General features: G+C 41.3%; 1 protein-coding gene across 7 annotated transcripts in view; it reads right to left on the bottom strand.

Moving 5' to 3' along the window:
- NLGN1 (neuroligin 1) overlaps nt 1–19,863 on the bottom strand; it is a 578,187-nt gene that overhangs the window by 8,177 nt on the left and 550,147 nt on the right. For 5 of the 7 annotated variants that reach the window (XM_034780940.1, XM_034780937.1, XM_034780941.1 and 2 more), the window contains one exon: nt 3,231–3,443. In XM_034780940.1, the coding sequence (XP_034636831.1) occupies nt 3,231–3,443 (213 nt within the window). The remainder of the gene's footprint in view (nt 1–3,230; nt 3,444–19,863) is intronic. The other 2 variants (XM_034780942.1, XM_034780944.1) reach the window with 1 other exon arrangement.

Genomic DNA, 19,863 nt, shown 5'->3' with positions numbered 1-19,863 from the left:
CCCCAAGCACCAGCTTGTTTTGCTGGTGCCTAGGACCGGCCCTGGCCAGTACCTCCAGGGAACCTGCTTGACTCATCTCAGAATTTGGCTCTTTAAAAATACAAATTATGGCCTTCAACTTGCAACATGATGTGCGGATGGACTCAGGCACTGCACAGAGCCTGAGTCAGGGCCTACCTGAATCACACTGCAGGATCAGGACCATAATCAAATGCTAGTTAAAATTAATTGCTTCATGAAAACATTTTTTAAAAAGATCTTGTTGGAGTTTTAAAATCCTTGAAGATTATAACAGGACCAATTCCTGAGGTCCTTACTCAGTCTCTACTCTGCCCTTACTCAGGCAAAACTTTCATTGTAGTAGAATCTGGACGTGGACTGAAATATGTGGCTGAAGAGCATCTCTAGATCCATGAGATGAGTCATAACTGAGTTTTGCCTGAGTAAGAGCTGAGTAAGAACAAAGCAGAACCTCAGAATTAAAGGCATAGAATATATAATATTTATAGGGCCCAGGTATTCAGTTGATGTAAATCAGCTTGAAGTCAATGGATCTACAGCGATTTATACTAGCTGAGGATCTGGCCAGTAGAATATATACAGCATAATACCAAATTGGAATTTTCACTTGGATGTAATTCTTAATGCAACGTAGCTTTACTTTATGTGCATACTGTGTAAATATCTTTTTTTAATGGTTTAGAATTATTTTCTATATCAATGAAAGAAAGAGTCAGTTACATGGTAAGAAAATGCTGATATAAACACGTAAAAGGTAAATGGCACATAAAAGGCCAGATTACGTTAAAAGTCGTCACGTCCTCTAGCCATAAAGTACAATTCAGTTACTTTAAAGAAATACTTCTGTTGAACCATGTTAGTGAATAATGGATGACAGCGAGAAAAGTAATTTTCATACTGTAACTGATTTCTGCCAGCACCAATGTACAGTAAAGGAAGTGAACTAGATTTCTATCAGGAAATATTCATACTCATGGCTCAAGGGGCTGTAGGCTGATATTAAAATGACATTAATGCATAATGGGCCATATTTTGCTATCGTTTGTATGTCAAGGTCCTACTGAGGTAAATAATAATTTGCATTTATTTGTCCACAGATTTCAAAGTACTTTACGAGATGGATAAGCACTACGGTTCCCATTTTGCATATGGGGTAGCCAAAGCAAATTATTTAAGATCTCCATCTTTCAATGTGCTGAGTGTCTCCTGACCCCTGCAGAATGCTCTGTTCAGTGGGGGATGAGAGCACTCAAGTACGCACTCAGCATATAGTAAATGGGCTTGTGCTTTTGACAAAATTTTATAGTGTTACAACATGACTGTGTAGAGTTAGCTGACAAGATGCAGATCATGACTAACTGGTCATTGCAGATAAAAGCATATAATGTTCAGCATTACATCAGCTACTTGTAATTAAACCAAAGGTTCAGACATTGGCAGAGAATGGAAACCAGGTTTCCTGACTCTTAGCCCCATCCTCAATCCACTATGCCACAGATGACCCACACTGTGAATACTGCAGAAAAACCGATGGCATGATATGACCCAGAGATTACACATGGTTATGGGCACTATGCTTAGGCTAAGTTCTGACTAGTAAACTACTGGCTTAAAATGCCATTTTACAAAACATGTCACAGGTTAACATGCAAAAGATCTATATAATTGAGAGTGTCAAATTTATACGTGGATTCTACACTTCTACTTCAAGGTATTTCAAGTATTAAAGTGGTCTTTGGCTGGAAATGGTTAAACATTTTTTTTAAAATAATAATAAATAAAAATAATAATGATTTTAAATCATTTTAAAAATAATTTTTAAAATTAAGCCCACCAGCCTAGGAATCTATTTTCCATGATAGTATTGTTTACATAATAAAGAATTGGCCTGATTCTTCTCCTATTTAGAATCATAGAATACCAGGGTTGGCAAGGACCTCAGGAGGTCATCTAGTCCAACCCTCTGCTCCAAGCAGGACCAATCCCCAGACAGATTTTTGCCCCACATCCCTAAATGGCCCCCTTAAGGATTGAACTCACAACCCTGGATTTAGCAGGCCAATGCTCAAACCACTGAGCTATCCCTCCCCACTTCCTCCCAGCACAGTAAGGCTAGATCCAAAAGCTCACTGATATTTAGTGGGATTCTTTCCATTGACTTCAATAGCCTTTGGATCAGGTGTTCAATCAGAAGTAAATTCTACTGATGTCAGTGGAGTTACTCCAGTATGAGTGTACAATCAGGCCCTACAGGGAGTTCACCAATGTAAATCAGAGGAAAATCAGGCCTTATGTGTCTCTCCAGACTCCATCAACAAGGGTTTTCTGTCATCTGCCTGCTAAGTCTAAACAATATAGTATACATATATGTGAAACGGATACTGACAGGATGGAGGAAGAAAAACAATGTGATCAAAAAGCAATGGCGGTGCAAATGAGAAAAAAAAGTGTGTGGAATTCTGATGCCAAAATGGAAGGAAAAAAGGTTTTTTGGCCTCAAACAACATGTTTGTAATTTCCTGCTGTCTGCCTTAACTTAACTAGAGAAAAGGTGTTAAGTTATGGAATAGAAAAAACATATAGGGGCAAAAAAAAATTAATTTGTGACCTTGATGCTTTGACAATTTTGGTTCATACATGCAAAACATTCAAACATTCTTTTCTCAGAAGACAGCAAGTGAAATTCATGCAGTTTCAGACAAAAGATTTCTGAACTAGGCACTTTTTTCCTTCCCACTAGATAATACTGTTAAGCATTTCAGCCATTAGCTTGAAAACAGGAACCATGTCGTTTTATTTTTCTTTAAATCCTGCTCCTCATGAGAAACTAAACATGCCTTTGATGACTGATTGAATATAGTCGACCTCATCGACTGTGAGCATCTCTGACTGGTTTTCCAAAGAGGACACCCTTAGGTAAGAAAGAAAAGAGACAAAAATAATGTGCTGTGCATGTGCTGTTCAGAAGTCTGTTGCAAAAGTGTTTCTACAAAGCTCCACAGGAAACAGAAAGAAAGCCACCCCAAATTTAAACGTGCACAGAAGAGTTGAGGGGAAGGCAGCTATTACAGCCTTTAAAAAGCCAGATTATTATTGAGTTGAACTCAGCAGTCCATAGAAACAGAGAGAGAAATACAGAGCATCACAGAGTACTAATGGTGGTGGCATGCAGACACCAAAATTGTCAATATTTGCAACCTGCATAATACCTTTGGTTGAATTGCTCCAACGGTTACCTTCAGAATAATGGGATAAAGTCAACAGATTGACGCATGAACCGCCTGCACCGGATCCAAAAACAGTTATTCTTAATGGGTCACCACCAAAGAACCCAATATTTTCACTAGTCCATCGCAAAGCCTGGATTAGATCAAGGAGGCCATAGTTTCCTTTTGCTGCTTGATCCCCAGTACTCAAGAAACCTGCAAATGTAAAGGAAAAAGAGAAAAGGTTTAGCATGGGCTCCTCAGATTATGCTTGTTGCACTGTTATCTTTTCAGTAATGCTTCAAATGTAAATGGAGCTAAGTACTATGGAAATACATACTTTTATATATCCACTTGGCAATAATTTACAAGTAATTCATCCTTGCTACAGTAAATCCTTTGCTGTTCATTGTAATATTAACCATGATAAATGAATGTGAGAATTGTGTAGGTACAATACAGGATAATATGCTCATTGCAGTACAAGACTGGGAATAAGTCAGTAAAGACCTATGGCTTTTAAATATAATAAATTGAGAATAAAATCTTTGGGGAAGGGACCATGTTTTCGGTATGTGAGCAGTGCCTTTCTAATTGTGGGCACTGTTGGAATGCAACTAATGAAAAATAATAACACATACATGTGAACAGAACACCACAAAATTTGTAAGGCCAAATGTTCAGCTTGCAAACGTGTGCGTTAAAAGGATTGTGTCTGCAAAACTCGGCACATGCCTGTTTATGTAAGCATAGGAGTCAGCTGGGCACCCAGCTACCCAATTTGCATATGCAGATGTGGGGTTGGTGCATGCCAGAGGGGTGGCTGCTCAATTTTGCAATCCATTGATTGTGGTGTAGGTACTCCCTGTATTACCACATTGCCTCCTTTCCCCCTCTTTTCTCTCCCATTCGCTTTACTCCCCAAAAGATTCAATTTATGTCACAGGACACGCTTAGCTGTACAACCTGAGTGACTCTCCTACTCCCTGAGCTCCAACCCACATCCATTAACCTGGGTTAACTGAGTCTGCATTAAAGGATACACGAGGCAATTTGAGCTGCTCTAGTAACCCCTTAGCATTAAATAGATAGGAGCTTAGATGTAAACCAGGGAGCACATAACTTGTTTCCTCACAGTCAGATTGGGAATTGTATCAGGTGGAGAAATGAGTGCTTTTCCTGTAGTCAGTACAGGAACTTTGTTTTTTTGTTTATTAAAGACTTGTTATCATTTGGCAGCTGACTCTCAAAGCTGAACAATAAACACATCAGAGAAAAGCCCCTCTTGGGTTTTATCTTGGACCCCATGGGTCCTGTTGGCCTCCTGTATAAAGTCTTTTGAGCAAAGGTTTAAATAATATCAGCATTTGAAGGAAAACCAAAAGCCTCCACTTGTGTATGAAACTGATTTCACGCACACAAAATGGACACCGTAACAGCCTTTCAATGAGTGCCCTGTAGAGAAGTACCACCATTAAAACAATTATCTCCACAGGAACTAAATATTAGCAGTTCCTCTGTTCTACTTAAAGTTACACTAATTTAACTCTCCTTTGATGCAGAGATCACCACGCTAAACAAAAAAGTTTACAGTAGTTTTCCAGAAGAAAGCATACAACAATTCTCTTACAAACCTATTCACTCACACTATCACATCAACAGCAATACTTGCAGCTCTTAAGACTTAAATTCAGAATAATAACTGTGTATGATATTGATGGGGAAGGAAGAAAAAAGATTCCTTATTTATAACAGCTAGTTACTGTGTCCTTTAAAAAAATATATCCCTTTTGCTACCCAAAATACCAGGGCATAAACAGGGAGAAGCTGAATTTACAGACTCAATTGCATAGAGAGAGAGAGATGACCATTTACTCTAGAAGTCAACAGGACAGCGACTGCAGAAATACAGAACACAACATGTAGTAAGAGCTAACAGAGGAGCTTTATTGTAATTGATGCACCTTTCCAGTGAGAAATGGATACAAATTCAAGAGAAGGAAGGTTTCAGAATATTTCTTCTCTTAATGCATAGCAACATTAAGGCTATGATTTCAAGCTTTGTGATAAAGGACTTGATTCCACCCCCACTGAAGTCAATTAAAAGACTCCAACTGACTTCAATAGCAGTGGAACAGGTCCAGAGTTAGGCACCTAAATACAGGTGTTCTGATGTACGGAGGGGCTGAGCACATTGAAGTAAATTTGAGCTGGTATGTCCAGCCTCTCTGAAAAACAGATCACTTTTTTTTTATAATGTGCCAAATTTTAGGCACCCAGGTGTGAACTCTTAATCCTGAAGGGTGTGACAAGATATCTGATTCAGAGTTGTACAATCACTTGGCTTCTACTGAACAAGAACTCAGATACATTTTGACCAAAATATTGATACTCATCTGCAGCCAAATAACATTTGCCCAGCATGGGTTGGGGGAGGAGATGACAAGATAAGAAGGCCCCATTCTACCTTTTGGACATTCAGCTACTGCTCCTCTTCTCTTTATGCTCAATGCCCTATTGGCAGCCTTTCCCTTTCAACAGGCCCTTCCCCCCACCTCCATTCTTTCACTTCTATTCCTCTCTCATTCACCTTCCCAATATCAAATCCCCTCCTTCTCAGGAGGAAAGTCATAAACTGTAGCTCTTGCAATCTGCATGTGAATAACACACTGGCCAGTAGTCCTCTGTGCACTCTATCCACAGAAGATGTGAATCTGTTACAGCCCCCAGCTACAGAATACGCTTCTTGACTCAAGCTGGCGAGCTTCATGCTTTTAGCTCTACTGCTCCCCATTTCAATCCCCAGTGTGGGCTGGGGGCGGCTACAGAATTTGTATCATCCCTTACTCTGCTCTTTAAAAGTTTCATTTTCATACTATCAACAAACTTTGTTTAAGAGAGACAGATATGACTCTGAGCTTGCAGATGTAGATCTTCACCTGCTAGACCAATAGTAAAAGCAGAAGCACAATCAGATTAAATTATATAATCTTTCGAGAGGACAGCAGTCCGTTATTTTTTATTACTATTATTTTTAGACTCCAAAAGAAGCAAAACTTTTATTTAAAACAAGTAACACTGTTCAGACTAGATTTCATTACACAAAATGGGAAACAACATTTAATTCTTATTGGGGTGGGTGAAATTTTCAGACGGCTCTTGATCAAATGGAGATGTGCTATTTGCTCCGCCTTTTTCATATCGTGGGATGACAACAGCAAGTTACGTATAATAGGAAAAGAAGTACTAGACTAAATTCTGCACACAGTTACGCCACAGTAAATCTGGAGTCACTCCAATGACTTAATGACTGGTGACTGAAGGCAGACTTTGGTTCACTGTACCTAACTGATATGTTCTGTTTTGTCAGATTATGCCTAATCACTGTTACTAGTTTGTATTACTAAAATTCTGCAGTAACAAACAAATATTTGTAATACACATGACTATTGTTTATTGCTCTAGTCTTTAGTGTTCAGTCAAATGCTCTCACATTCATTCTAACAGACCTTCCCAAACTGTAAACTGCATGGAAAGCTAATTGGCCTTGCTGCAGAGAGATCTGAGCTATGCTACATTTAGAGCTACATTTGTTTGTTTTAGGTCAGTGCTGAGCTTTATTGCCCAGGGAGGGAACAGGCTAGTGGTATAAAGTGCAAGGCCAGCAGTTCTCCAGTGTTAAAACCTAATATACCACATCTAATTGGCATATTTTGTTCAGTGTAGTTATATCAGTGTAGATTCCTATTCTCAGATTTAAATTTTTTATTAAAGCTAATGTTAAAAAAAATATATAATACATAGGTTGAGAAAAGAGTGTCTGTACATCTGGGCATAGTGCTTAGATTATCCATAAATACAAAGTTTGTTTTTAAAAGTCATATATCTTCTGACTGTGTGTTCCACTCTATGCATCTGAAGAAGTGAGCTGTAGCCCACGGAAGCTTATGCTGAAATAAATTTGTTAGTCTCTAAGGTGCCACAAGTACTCCTGTTCTTTTTGCGGATACAGACTAACACGGCTGCTATTTTGAAACATGATACAGGTAGTACATAATCAGCAATAACCCAAATTTAGGTGAATAAATTTAACAATACAGTTTAGATATTAGAATCCGAATACTTGGGTACATCACTCATGAAACGTTGTACAAAGATTTGGTTGTGGAAAGCAAAATATATCAATGAGTGGAGATTGTCCCTCAAGTAATTGTACATTTAGGGTAGGTTGTCCATTTTGAAAACACAATCCACGAGGAAAGTATTTCAATTACTTTCCTGATTGCGCTTCTCATCAGCACTCCAGCTCATCCCTCCTGGTATTGCCAATGTCCGGTGATATGATCTATGTAGATGTCCCTTGACCACCTGATGGTGTCTGACACCATGAGTTGCTGCATCAGCCAAGCATAGCGTTGACCAATTCCGCATTCTCTCAACACTCGCTCGTTACTGGGGTCCCATGCGCCCAAGGCTCCGACAATCGGCGCATGTGTCTGAACCTGGTAACCCCTAGCTCTCAAGGTTTCAGCCAGAGAGGCATATTTCTCCTCCTTTCGAGCTCGGTCATCGTGGAGGGCTCAGGTCCTGTTCTCAAAGGGCACTGTGACGTCTACCATGATGAACTTCTTCCGGTCCTTGTTGGTGATGACGATGTCCAGTCGCAGTTGCCTGTTGGTTCCCGGGATGGTGGAGTTCAAGGACATGTTACAGATGGGTGTAATCTGCCCCTCTGAGAGTGCACGGGCCTCTCCAGTGGTTCTGGTTCGCTTTTGTGTGGACTACCATAAGCTAAATGGTGTAACTCGCCCAGAAGACTATGCAATGCCACGCACAGATGAGCTATTGGAGAAACTGGGACGTGTCCAGTTCATCTCCACCTTAGACTTAACTAAGGGGTACTGGCAAGTGCCTCTAGGTGACCCAGCAAAGGAAAGGTCAGCCTTCATCACCCATGTAGGGCTATATGAATTTAATATGCTCCCTTTTGGACTGTGAAATGCTCCTGCCACCTTTTAGAGACTGGTAGATAACCTTCTGGCTGGATTTAGGGAATTTGCAGTTACCTACCTCGACAATGTGGCTATATTCTCAGATTCATGGGCAGAACACCTGGAACACTTCCAAGCTATCTTCCAGCGCATAAGGGAGGCAGGATTAACAGTTAAGGCCAAAAAGGGTAATGTACCTTGGACACCAGGTGGGTCAAGGTACTATCAACCCCCTACAGGCTAAGGTAAATGCTATCAAAATTGGCCTATCCATAAGTCAAAGAAACAGGTCCAATCCTTGGGTTTGGCCAGGTATTACTGATGATTTGTACCACACTACAGCCAAATTGCCACCCCACTGACAAACCTAACCAGGAAAAAACAGCCAAATGCAGTTCAATGGACTGAGAAAGCCTTTCTGAAACCTTCCCTATGGGTGGCAGGATGGCTCTGACCAGGCAATCTTGGATGGAGTTGTTTCGCAGCAGGCTCTGGAATGGGGCTTGTGGCTTCACCGGGCGTGGGGCAGTGTCTCGTTGGTATAGCTGCACTTCCTACATCGCTTGTCCCGATTCCCGTGGTGGACGGCTCTATTCAGCGGAAAGCAGTTGAGCCGGGCCTTGTGGATGAACCTCCTGTCAGCAAATGGGGTGAAGCTGCCCCTGGGGAGGAAGTGGTTGCTGGCGTCACCTTGAACACTACCCTCCCTCCCACTGGCCCTTGTCTGGCTTCCGCTTCAGGTTTTCTACATGCTGGCAGTGGAAGACATCCTTCAGGGTCCGCTCCAGCATGGCTCTAGCTTTACACTTTAAATCAACCGGCATTCCATACTATGAAAACCATCATGCTTAGAACATTCAGCTGCATAACTCAGCAGAACACTGCTAGGTGCCAAGAAAGGGCAAAAATAATCTAGGATACTTTAGATGCTCATGGAGAGGCCCCAGGAGGGAGAAATAATTAATATTAATTTATTATTGTTTTGTGTAATAACTCATTACAATTCGGTGCATGTGTGCAGGAAGGAATGGGTGCTGGTGTCATGACCTGACATCTTTCCACCTCCCCAATAGCATAGGAGCCAAACTGAACTGGTGACTGAGACTACATGCAAAGGCCCCACACACCAGAGAAGTCTTGGTCCCTGCAAATAATTTTCTTTAGGAATACTGAGGTGTAAATGAAGATGGTAGAAAAGAAAGGCTCATAAAGGTTTGTAACTAGCTGTGCTTTCTTTATAACCTGTGTTGAGCCTAAACACAGGAAGATCTGGGAGATACCAGTGGCTTTAAGGAAATATAATTCCTGTGTTTAAGGAAATTATAGAGTTCTGTGGCTGAGCATGCCAGGAAGTTGCACCCAGCCCCTCTTTTGACTGGATTACAGACAGTTAATGAGTCTAGAACAGGCAGCACATGGAGTATGAGAATGACTGGCATAGGCTATGGGGATCAAAGGCAAACTGGCCAAAGGCTTTTCTTGAATGCCAGAAACTTTGGGATAAGAAAACAGTTATGGTCAGTGTCTATGCTGGGCTCCAATGAATGAGTTTTCCCTCTCTTTTCCTGAATATGCTTCACTCTTTGTGGTCCCATACAGGTTCTGATGTTGAACAGACCAGCAGTAGTGGTTCAGAAAGATTTTGCTATGCCCAAGTGATCCCAGACCATTTGCCAGCAAAATGGAGGGTTGGTTCACATTGGAGGTAGGATGATTCTGATGGGGGAGGCAGGCTGGTTTGAGGGGCTAAACCACCAGCTTGTGGAACCCCATGTCCTATTCTATATTTTGTGTGCAGCAAAATGGGAGGCAGCTAAATCACTGTCCGTAAGAGCAAGTGATGAGCTGCAGAAGACCAATATGGTGGTTAAGAGCAGAGGCAAACCTCTGGTGCTATGAGAATTCACACCAAGCCCTGAACCTCATTCTAAAATACAAAAATCCTGGAAAAAATAAAGCAGAACTCATTTCCTAGAGTTAAAGAATCCCTTTGCAAAAAGACTCTCACACAGAGAGCAGAAGAGGAAATATCTACTGTCCTCTACAAGGGCAGAGATTTGGAGAATGCCTGTTTGGTTCAGCTAGAGAGGAGAGCTTTCCATTTAAAAAAAGAAAAAGAAAAATGGAAGAATCAGTATTATACTAATAATTTTGCCTCCATTCAATTAGATTCGACAAATTATGACTTATGTCCCAAGCACTAGATCCAATGGAGAAGAAATATCTTGTACCTCCTCAGTAAGAATCACATTGGCTGACTTCCACATCTACACAAGACGGATAGATATTGATGTTGACTTTCATGACATGAAACATTTCTACCTCATTTTTTAGAACCATAAGATGCCTGTTAATATCACCAGCTGTTCATGCATTTTTGTTTGTGTGCACCATTAGTAGCATGGCTCAGAAGCATGCAAACTGTGAGGAAGTCAGAGAAATGACTGATAAGACAGAGGGGGGCATTTTTTAATTTTAGTGAAGAATGGCTCAAAGTGATTAAACCCATCTCTTTCTATGGCTCCACACACAGCACCTGCTCTCTAGAAACACTTTAAAACAACGCAGAATGGGGCAAATTCAGTCCTGTGGTGTGAGTGGGTGAAATTCATATTTGCATCAATTTACGATGTATACCAAGGAAGAGTCTGTCTTAATACGTTTTTATTTAAAGTTTTTCATCCTCTGTATCCCAGAAAGCAATAAGATAGATACCATTAGTTCAGTGCCTTTCCCAGGTTTTTGCCCTAGGCAGAACTTGAACTGTCACTAGCTGGGTGAGTTCAGGACAAAAGGCTTACTGTTTAATCTCCTTGAACTATCCACCATTAGCACAGTGCCTGTGCAGGCAAATATCTAATCTATCAATCTGTCCGTGGTATTTCTACGATGCTGATCTCTACAATATCTAAGTATCAAGTACAGACATGTAGAGTCCTAGGGTTCTCCATAGTGAACTCTGCTTTTCATCTCCTATACTTGTCAGCTTTTGTACACTTTGAAAATAAAGAATCCATTCAATAACACACTTTAAAAAAAAACAGTGGAAGGCTTCTGCAGAAAGGTGAGTTTTGCTTTATATTCTGAAAGTGGTCAGCTTTGGGCTCATTCTGAATCCCTTAGGTCCACTGTTCCATAAATAGTACCTCCCACTAAGAACGCCCCTGCCTTCAGCATCAAGAGCCCTGTGCAATATCAGCCGGAGCAATCACTGTGGTGGATTCTGGAGGGAGTATCTATGCTCGGATCTATTGACTCCAATGGAGTTACCACCAAGCGTGAGTGTGGCCTTTTGTGCTTAGGAGGGAGGTTCATTAAACTTGGGCAGCCTCCTCCGAGTTGCAGAGCAGCTAGACAAATGGGCACAGCTAAGCACCAAGCCCTGGGATTTGCATAACACACTTTTCCCCATAGATTGATGGTGACTTAGACCTACTGCTCAAACACATAGTTTTATATAGGGGATGGGCAGATTCTAGGGATCACCATACTGCTCTACCACTGGGCTTCCCCCCCCCCTTTCATTGGTTGGCTGATGGTAGTGTTGATTTGTTTTGGTTTTGGTTTGTGTTTGTTTATTTGTTAAATGCTGCAATGATTGGCCAGCTTTTTCCCCTCACCCACTGGGGCGGGGAGGTTGCTGAAAATGTGCTTTGCCCTTTCTGCTCTTGTTTTTACAAGAGATTTTTAACGTGGTTGGGGAGGAGGAGTAAGATAATGAGAGAGTCACAGAAGTTGAAAGGTGCTGTATAAGTGCAAAGAATTAGAGTGCATTATTCTAAACTTTGACTTGTTTTGAACATTCCCATTAACACTATGGGGTGGGGAGTGACAAGCCTTCCAAGAATCTGGGCGAGAAGCAGGGCCGGCTCTAGGATTTTTGCCGCCACAAGCAAAAACAATTTTGTCCGCCTCCCCCCCTCCCCGTTTTTTCTTACTCCACCCCCCGGCCCTGCCTCAACTCTGCCCCTTCCCCAAATCTCCAGCCCTGCCTCCTCCCCGCAGGCTCTCAAGCCTAGGAGGGAGGGAGGGAGAGGGAGAAGCAGTGCGTGCGCCGCGGCCACTCAGGGTCTCCCCCTCCCTCCCAGGCTCTTAAACCTGGGAGGAAGGGCAAGCAGCGGCGCGTGAATCAGCTGTTTCGCATGCCGCGGCCGCTCGGGATCTCCCCCTCCCTCCCGGGTTTGAGAGCCTGGGAGGGAGTGCGAGCAGCAGCGCGAGCGGCAGCAGAGGAGGTGAATTAGGGCGGCCGGGGCACATTTTTAGGGGCGGCATGGCCCGCGCCAGAATGCCGCCCCTAAAAATGTGCCGCCCCAAGCACCAGCTTGTTTTGCTGGTGCCTAGAGCCGGCCCTGGCGAGAAGATGCATGTCCCATTTCATTTTCTACTTGCACGCCTCTTGGCAGGGAATCAAGATTGGCAAGACTCTTCCCTCTGAAGATTTCCGAGCACACATTATGAATCCAATATACCTGAACAACCGATCTAACAATGACAATGAATGGTTAAAACAAGTCTTACTTGACAGCAGTAGTTATCTGGTAGAGGTATATAAGGTAGACATAGTGCTACAAAAATATAACAGAAGACACTTTATAAAAACAGTTGCCCACCCTGCTTGGGTTGTTTAAAGGAATTACACTTTGGCCTTGTGACTTTCAGTTCACCCCAGCTATTTGTGTATGTGTTATAATCAGATGTGCCTTGTCATGTTATTGCTTATATAGCTCCATAAAGTTAAATGTTATGCTTTTATTTACTGCAAGTAAATATTAACTGCAGATGTGCAGAAACATCATATGTGGGGGGGAGGGGAAAGGTAGATCTGCACCTCAAATTACCTTCTGCACACCCTGCAGGTATCAAGTTGTTCAGTGAAAAGATTTTTGGCTTTGATACCTCTTATCAGAATTTAATACTAATTACAAACTACAAATATGTGTGTGTTGCCCTTTAAAGTGTAGTTATCGAGTTGGAAGTATGTGTGAAATAACTAAAATGTATGTACTGTGATTAAATTTAAATAACACATTTGTTTTTATTGTGGGCATCTATCTTGAATTCACACCAACTAACCCTCTGCATTTATTAGATGAGCTGCAGTGCTGTGAACATTACCGTATATGTGATATTCATGAAATAGAGAATATGGTACCTCACTTTGCTGACACTGCCACATATTTTAGAACAGGCAGAATATCCTTAATGTTAGTAGCATATTTTTCTAATGGAGAAGGGATAAAGCAGCTAGAAAACTAGGAATCACAATATTGAAAAAGTAGAAAGAGGGCATAAAACATAAAATGAATTTAAAAAGTCTTCCTCCACAATCAGGTGTCTGCAACACATATCAGGTTCCAGATCTTATAAACAAGGCTTCTGAAAATGTTGCTCCAACTTATGTCTTGCATCAAATGCACAAAAGACAGTGTGATTGTAATACAAGTCTTCCTAGTTCTTGTAGATTCATGCTAAATACGTACAGATTACAAGCAGGTGAATGATTTAAGAACTGCAGGATTTTATTTTAGTTCTGTGAGATGTGCCAAAAACAGACTAAATCATTATATGTTTTAGTATTAATAAGCAGATTCATTCTTTATTGACTGTCAAAGATGGAATGGACACTGACAGTGCTTACACTTACATAGCAGGCTGCATCTTGAAGGATCACATAAGCAGCTCTAGAGATACATTTTGGATTTATAAGTTAGGGTTACCATACGTCCGGTTTTTCCCGGGCACGTCCGGCTTTTTGGTAATCAAACCCCCGTCCGGGGGGAATTGCCAAAAAGCCGAACATGTCCGGGAAAATGCCGGCCAGGCACTTCCCCTCCCGCAGCTGCTCTGCTCCTCCCCTGACTCTTCGGCTCTGTTTAAGAGCCGAGCTGCCTGAGTGCTATGGGCTTCAGACAGCCCCCTTGCCTCCGGACCCCAGCCGCCAGCCGGGCACTTCTCCTCCCGGGCTCCGGCGGCGCAGGGTCCGGAGGTATGGGGGCTGCCCGAAGCCCGAGCGCTACTGGCTTCACGGTTTGCTGGGCAGCCTCCAGACCCTGTGCCCCCGGCTGGGCGCTTCCCCTCCCGGGCTCCAGCTGCGCTCAGGCAGTGCTCAGGCAGCCCTTTTCGCGTGGCTGGGAGTGGGAGGGAGGAGGGGGCGGGGTTGGGGCGGGGAAGGGGCGGGGTTGGGGCGGGACTGGGGGTGGGGAAATGGGCGGGGCCAGGGCCCCGTGGAGGATCCTCTTTTTTTATTTGTTAAATATGGTAACCCTATGTAATTAGAAAATGAGATTAATAAATCAGTATGGAGACCTGGATCGCCATTGTACCTGGGCAAACTGCAGGACACATGACAATTCTATTACGTTTCTTGCTGTTTGCAAAATATCAATGAACAGATATGGCTTCTATAGCTGTTCAGCAAACCATGTATGTGAACATATTTCAATCTCTGAATTGTACGCAAACATTCACCTTGAATATGTATTTTAATTATTCATTGTGTGTCAGTTAAGTCATATGGTATTGTTTATGCTCTGCAATTTAATGACTGAAATGTTATAAACTGGGGGCAAGCATCTTTCAGACAAATAGGCTATGACCTTGTTTGTAGGTGATTAGAAGATTTGGCACAAAGGTCAGCCATTACCCAACAGTTATTGTAATAAAAATCTCTCCCTATAAAAGTTCATGGAAAGGTGAATAGAAAGGGGTGTGAACATGGCTGACTTGAAAAATGTTTTGGACTCCAAAAAGATATCCTAGTATTCACACAGAGCTTTACTCAACCTGTAAATACACCTGTACCTCAATATAACGCTGTCCTCGGGAGCCAAAAAATCTTACCAAGTTATAGGTGAAACCATGTTATATCGAACTTGATTTGATCTGCCGGAGCGCGCAGCTTCCCCCCCCCCCAGAGCGCTGCTTTACCACGTTATATCTGAATTTGTGTTATATCGGGTGGCGTTATATCAGGGTAGAGGTGTACTAGGAAACAGTTCAGCTATTTTATCTACATCATTTCAGTTTTGCTTTTGGAAGAACAGTATTGAAAAGTTAAGCTTATGAACAATAAGCCATATTGTGAGCAATGCAAAGCAACTGCACTAACTCATTAACTTACTGGACCCTAACGTACTGCAGCTGGGAGGTACGATTTCTTAACAAGTCCAATATTCAGCACGACTGCACCAGTAGTTGGCCTCAGGAAATCCCCATTCCTGCTGCCAAAACAACAATTTGCAGAATGTAATCAGCTAATTGCAAAAGGTCCACATTCTAAATATAGGCAGTGACAAGAAAACCTTACCCTTTCGGCTCAGCCTAGCATTCTGAAAGTACTCATGGAGAAAAGCATGGCATTGAATTAATTCTCATCTGTGTTTTTACAAATTATAAGATGAGTAACGTTGGTGGGATAGGCCAGGGGTCACAAAAATGCTACAGCTGTGGGGGTCTTTGAAACAACAAAAAGAAATTCCGCCTCCTTTGGGTTTTATTCCTCATTTTCTTTTAGTGTCACAAAGCCCAAGCTACTGGAGCCCTTTAAAACAAAGAAACTACCCCTCTTTTGGATCTTAGTGTAGACCAAGCCTGAAAAGTTATATTGGCATATCTACCTTGGTCAGGGTTATGAATAAAACCCTACTCCTGACTGAAACAGCTACGCCAACAAAACCCCCTGTGTGCAGCTATGTCAATGGAAGAGTGCTCCATAGTAAATAAAACAATAACAACGCTCTCATAACCCAATGTCTCTGAAAACCTTAATAAAACCAATAGTTCCTATGAGACAACAGGGCCCAAAGCAAATCCTAATAGCAGGGTAATGTATACAATACAAAAAAAATCAATCATATAGCAATCCTTTGGAACACAGACCATCCCTAAACTAAACACAGCCCCAACCAAGTCCCTAAAGATAAACCACTAACTCACAAACATAATGGGTGAGATTTGTAGTGCTAGCCTAACTCTTCTCCCATAAAGTTAATGGGGAGTTTTACTTTCAATGGGAGCAGTGTTAAGCCAATGCTCTTAGGACATTTGAAAATCCCACCTGAAATATTTTCAGGGTGCTATATTTTGTCCCTTGTCTATTCAGTGGGAGAAAACAGTTTCCTTGAAGAAGGCTTTGCCTCTTTTTCTTTCATAATTATATCATGGTTGCCCCACTATTCCAATCCTATCAATCTCAAATACCAAGATGTGGTGTTAAGCAGTACACAGAACATCGAATCAAATGCCTACCCCTTGCCTACTGAGCAGCATCAGAATCAATTTTCAATGGCAAAAATGGAATTATGGCATATTACGTATTGACAGAATTATACATGAAGGACTGGACCCTTCAGACCTTACTGGATATTATTGGGCAGCACAACTATGAGCCATGATAGCTTGGTGTAATGGAGAATATCAGTAAACACTGGATAGACATGGAGTCAAAAGCCTTCTCAACTCTATAAGGTCAAGAATCTTTATAATAAGAGAGCCAAGATCTGCTGAAAAAGTCTCCCTTCCCATCCAGCTGTTTCTTTTACCTTAAAAATCTGTGACAAAATGAGGTTCTTATTCTATAATCTGATCCATGTGGAAAGACCCCTTAAAAATATTGGGAATTTAAATCAGTTTTGAGAAGAGACCAGAAAATAACGCAAATTTTTGCACTTGCCAAGAATTTTTATTTTTATGAAATTTCAGCTTTTGCAGAGAAAATTTTCCCAAATGAAAAATGGTAGGTTGACAGAGCTCTATGGTTAGAAGATGCTGTGGATGATAGGATTTTAGGCCGAATTTTTCAGCGTAAGGTGCCTAAAGAGAGGCAGTGAAATTCGTATTTAGGCAGCCTTATTCAACCCCAGCTCCCACTGACTGTAAATTGAAAATGTTAACTTTATTTTATTGTGTAATGGGACAGTTAATTACACACGCGACTGTTTAGAATGTGCATTGATCCAGTTTAGATTTGCTTAGTAATGTCTTTAAATTGAAAACTTCTGCTGATCTCTGCAGGGCTGCAGAACAGTTTCTTCCCACGTTAAGACATGAAATAATCTTGGATTTGTAGTGGCTGATCTGGCTGTTTGTTAATATGGATTTTGGTTAGTATTAATACTTCCGGAAACTTTTGAAAATGCATATGGATCGATGAGATGGTGAAATGGAGATTGACACTTTTGGTGGTCATTCTTATAACAATGGTTTAAAAATATGATGAACAGGCCACTTTCAGGTTCTTTGATACAATAGTACTCAACACTGGGGGGCCCTGTGATGAGGATCCAATGTTAGTATATAACCTTATAAGTCAGATTTGAAAAAAAGGGAGGTCAGGAATCTGCCTGCAAAAATGTGTGTGCAATTACTGTAATAGCATGCACAAATGTATTTAGATACCTAAATAGCCATTGGAATGTGCAATCATCCAATGGAGGTCAGAAATTCAGGTGCTAATGTGAACCTCAGAGTTTGCTTTTTGAAAACGTTGACATACTCATACTGTATTATCATGAGTTAAATAATCAAGTTAAAAATAAAGACATAAGCATCTCTTTTTAAAAATTAGGTCAGGTTAAATTATCCTATATGTGACGTTGCATCCCAAAATGCTTCATAGAAATATAATTATGAGTGTAAATATGACATAACTGTAATATGTTTTATGCTAGATATGCCATGTAACATATCTTTGCAAAGGTTATGATCTACTGAATATATTAGTCTTATTTGTATGCATGTATCATTTTTATATTTGACGTTATGAATATTGGCTATGTATTTGTTTGACTCTAAGTAGCCTCAGTAAAACATTTGGTCAGCTTCTTGAGAAAGGACTATTTTCAGTAAGTGCCCAATCAAGAAACACTTAACTGACAATGGACTTTGGGAGATGCCAATCCACATCTGAGCTTTCCTGGGAATGTTCAAACTAACGTGTAAACAATAGCGTTGGCCTGCAAAAAGCTGAATCATTCATAGACATGTGACTTGCCCAGGTGGCTACTGACTCCATCTTGTTGCTGTGATTTTGCACAGGAGAACAAAGGGGTTTCTGCCCACAAGAGAAAGAATATAAAAGGCCCAGGAAACCCCTCCATTTTGACTTCAGCTGGCTCAGAAGATAGCCTCTCCACCCCAAAGAGATGCCTGAAAGAAACTGGAACAAAGGACAGTAACTACAGGGGTGTGCGAGTGACTGCTGGACCCAGATTAGGAAGGAGTCTAGTCTGTGAAAGATGCTTATTGGAACATCTCTGAGGGTGAGATTTACCTGCATTTAGTTTCCTATTGTATAAGGCTTTGACTTGCGTGTTTTTGTTTTATTTTGCTTGGTAATTTACTTTGTTCTGTCTGTTATTACTTGGAACCACTTAAATCCTACTTTTTAGATTTAATAAAATCACTTTTTACTTATTAATTAACCCAGAGCAAGTAATTAATACCTGGGGGAGCAAACAGCTGTGCATATCTCTCTATGAGTGTTATAGAGGGCGAACAATTTATGAGTTTACCCTGTATAAGCTTTATACAGAGTAAAACGGATTTATTTGGTGTTTGGATCCCATTGGAAACTGGGTGTCTGGGTGCTGGAGACAGGAACACTTAAGCCATTTTCAGTTAAGTCTGCAGCTTGTGGGGTACATGGTTCAGACCTGGGTCTGTGTTTGTAGCAGGCTAGTGTGTCTGCCTCAACAAGACAGGGTACTGAAGTCCCAAGCTGCCAGGGAGAACGGGCTCAGAGGTAGTCTCAGCACATCAGGTGGCTGTCCCAAGGGGGTTTCTGTGACCCAACCTGTCACACTATATCTTATTCTTTGAGATCAGTCATTCATTCTGAGACATACTTGTTGAAACACATTTGAGTAAACACTCTTTTTTTTTTGTTTTTTGTTTTGCTTAACATCCCTACAGAACTCATAGCAATTATTTTACTGCTATGGCAACAATTTACCTCACTCCTTAGAGGGACTGAATAGTTGACCGACTTTATGACCTTCCTGTGGTCTGGCTAATATGCTATGGTACCAAGACATAGCAAAATGAGAGAGAAAGCGAGATGGCAAGAGAGCACTCTGTCACTTTAAAACAACTCAACAGCAAATTTGTCTTTTATCAAAAATATTGCCAGTTGGCAACTGATCAATTTATAGTTATTTTAGCTTTCTTTTAAGAAGAACAGGCATCAATTTTCATAAAGTAGGTGAATAGATAAAGCATCAATTCAATTTCAGCCCTGAATTTTAAAGAAAAAATGAGGCTAGCTGACGCAGATACCAGCCCTTATCACACAAATCCACCACAAAGAAAGCAGGTTAGCACTATTGGCATTTGTGTTCATGAGGACAGAGCTACTATATCTATTCTTATTCAAACAAAGGGATATATCCCCCTGGTCAGGAAACTATCTAATCTATGGACCTACCTACTTATCTAGATTGTTATACAGCATCCATCACTATACTAACTGTGCACCAGGAATGGTCACAAGGACTGACAATTTACCAATACTTGAGGCATCATCTCGAACTCTTTGGTCTTCAGTTTTCAGTTAGGGTTACCATATTTAAGGTTTTAAAAAAGAGGACACTCCACAGGGCCCTGGCCCCGCCCCTTCCCCGCCCCAACTCCGCCCCTTCCCCCAAAAT

Source organism: Trachemys scripta, chromosome 9 (assembly GCF_013100865.1).
Source record: "Trachemys scripta elegans isolate TJP31775 chromosome 9, CAS_Tse_1.0, whole genome shotgun sequence".
In the NCBI taxonomy this organism is placed as follows: Eukaryota; Metazoa; Chordata; order Testudines; family Emydidae; genus Trachemys; species Trachemys scripta.
This window is presented reverse-complemented; position numbering and strand designations above follow the sequence as displayed.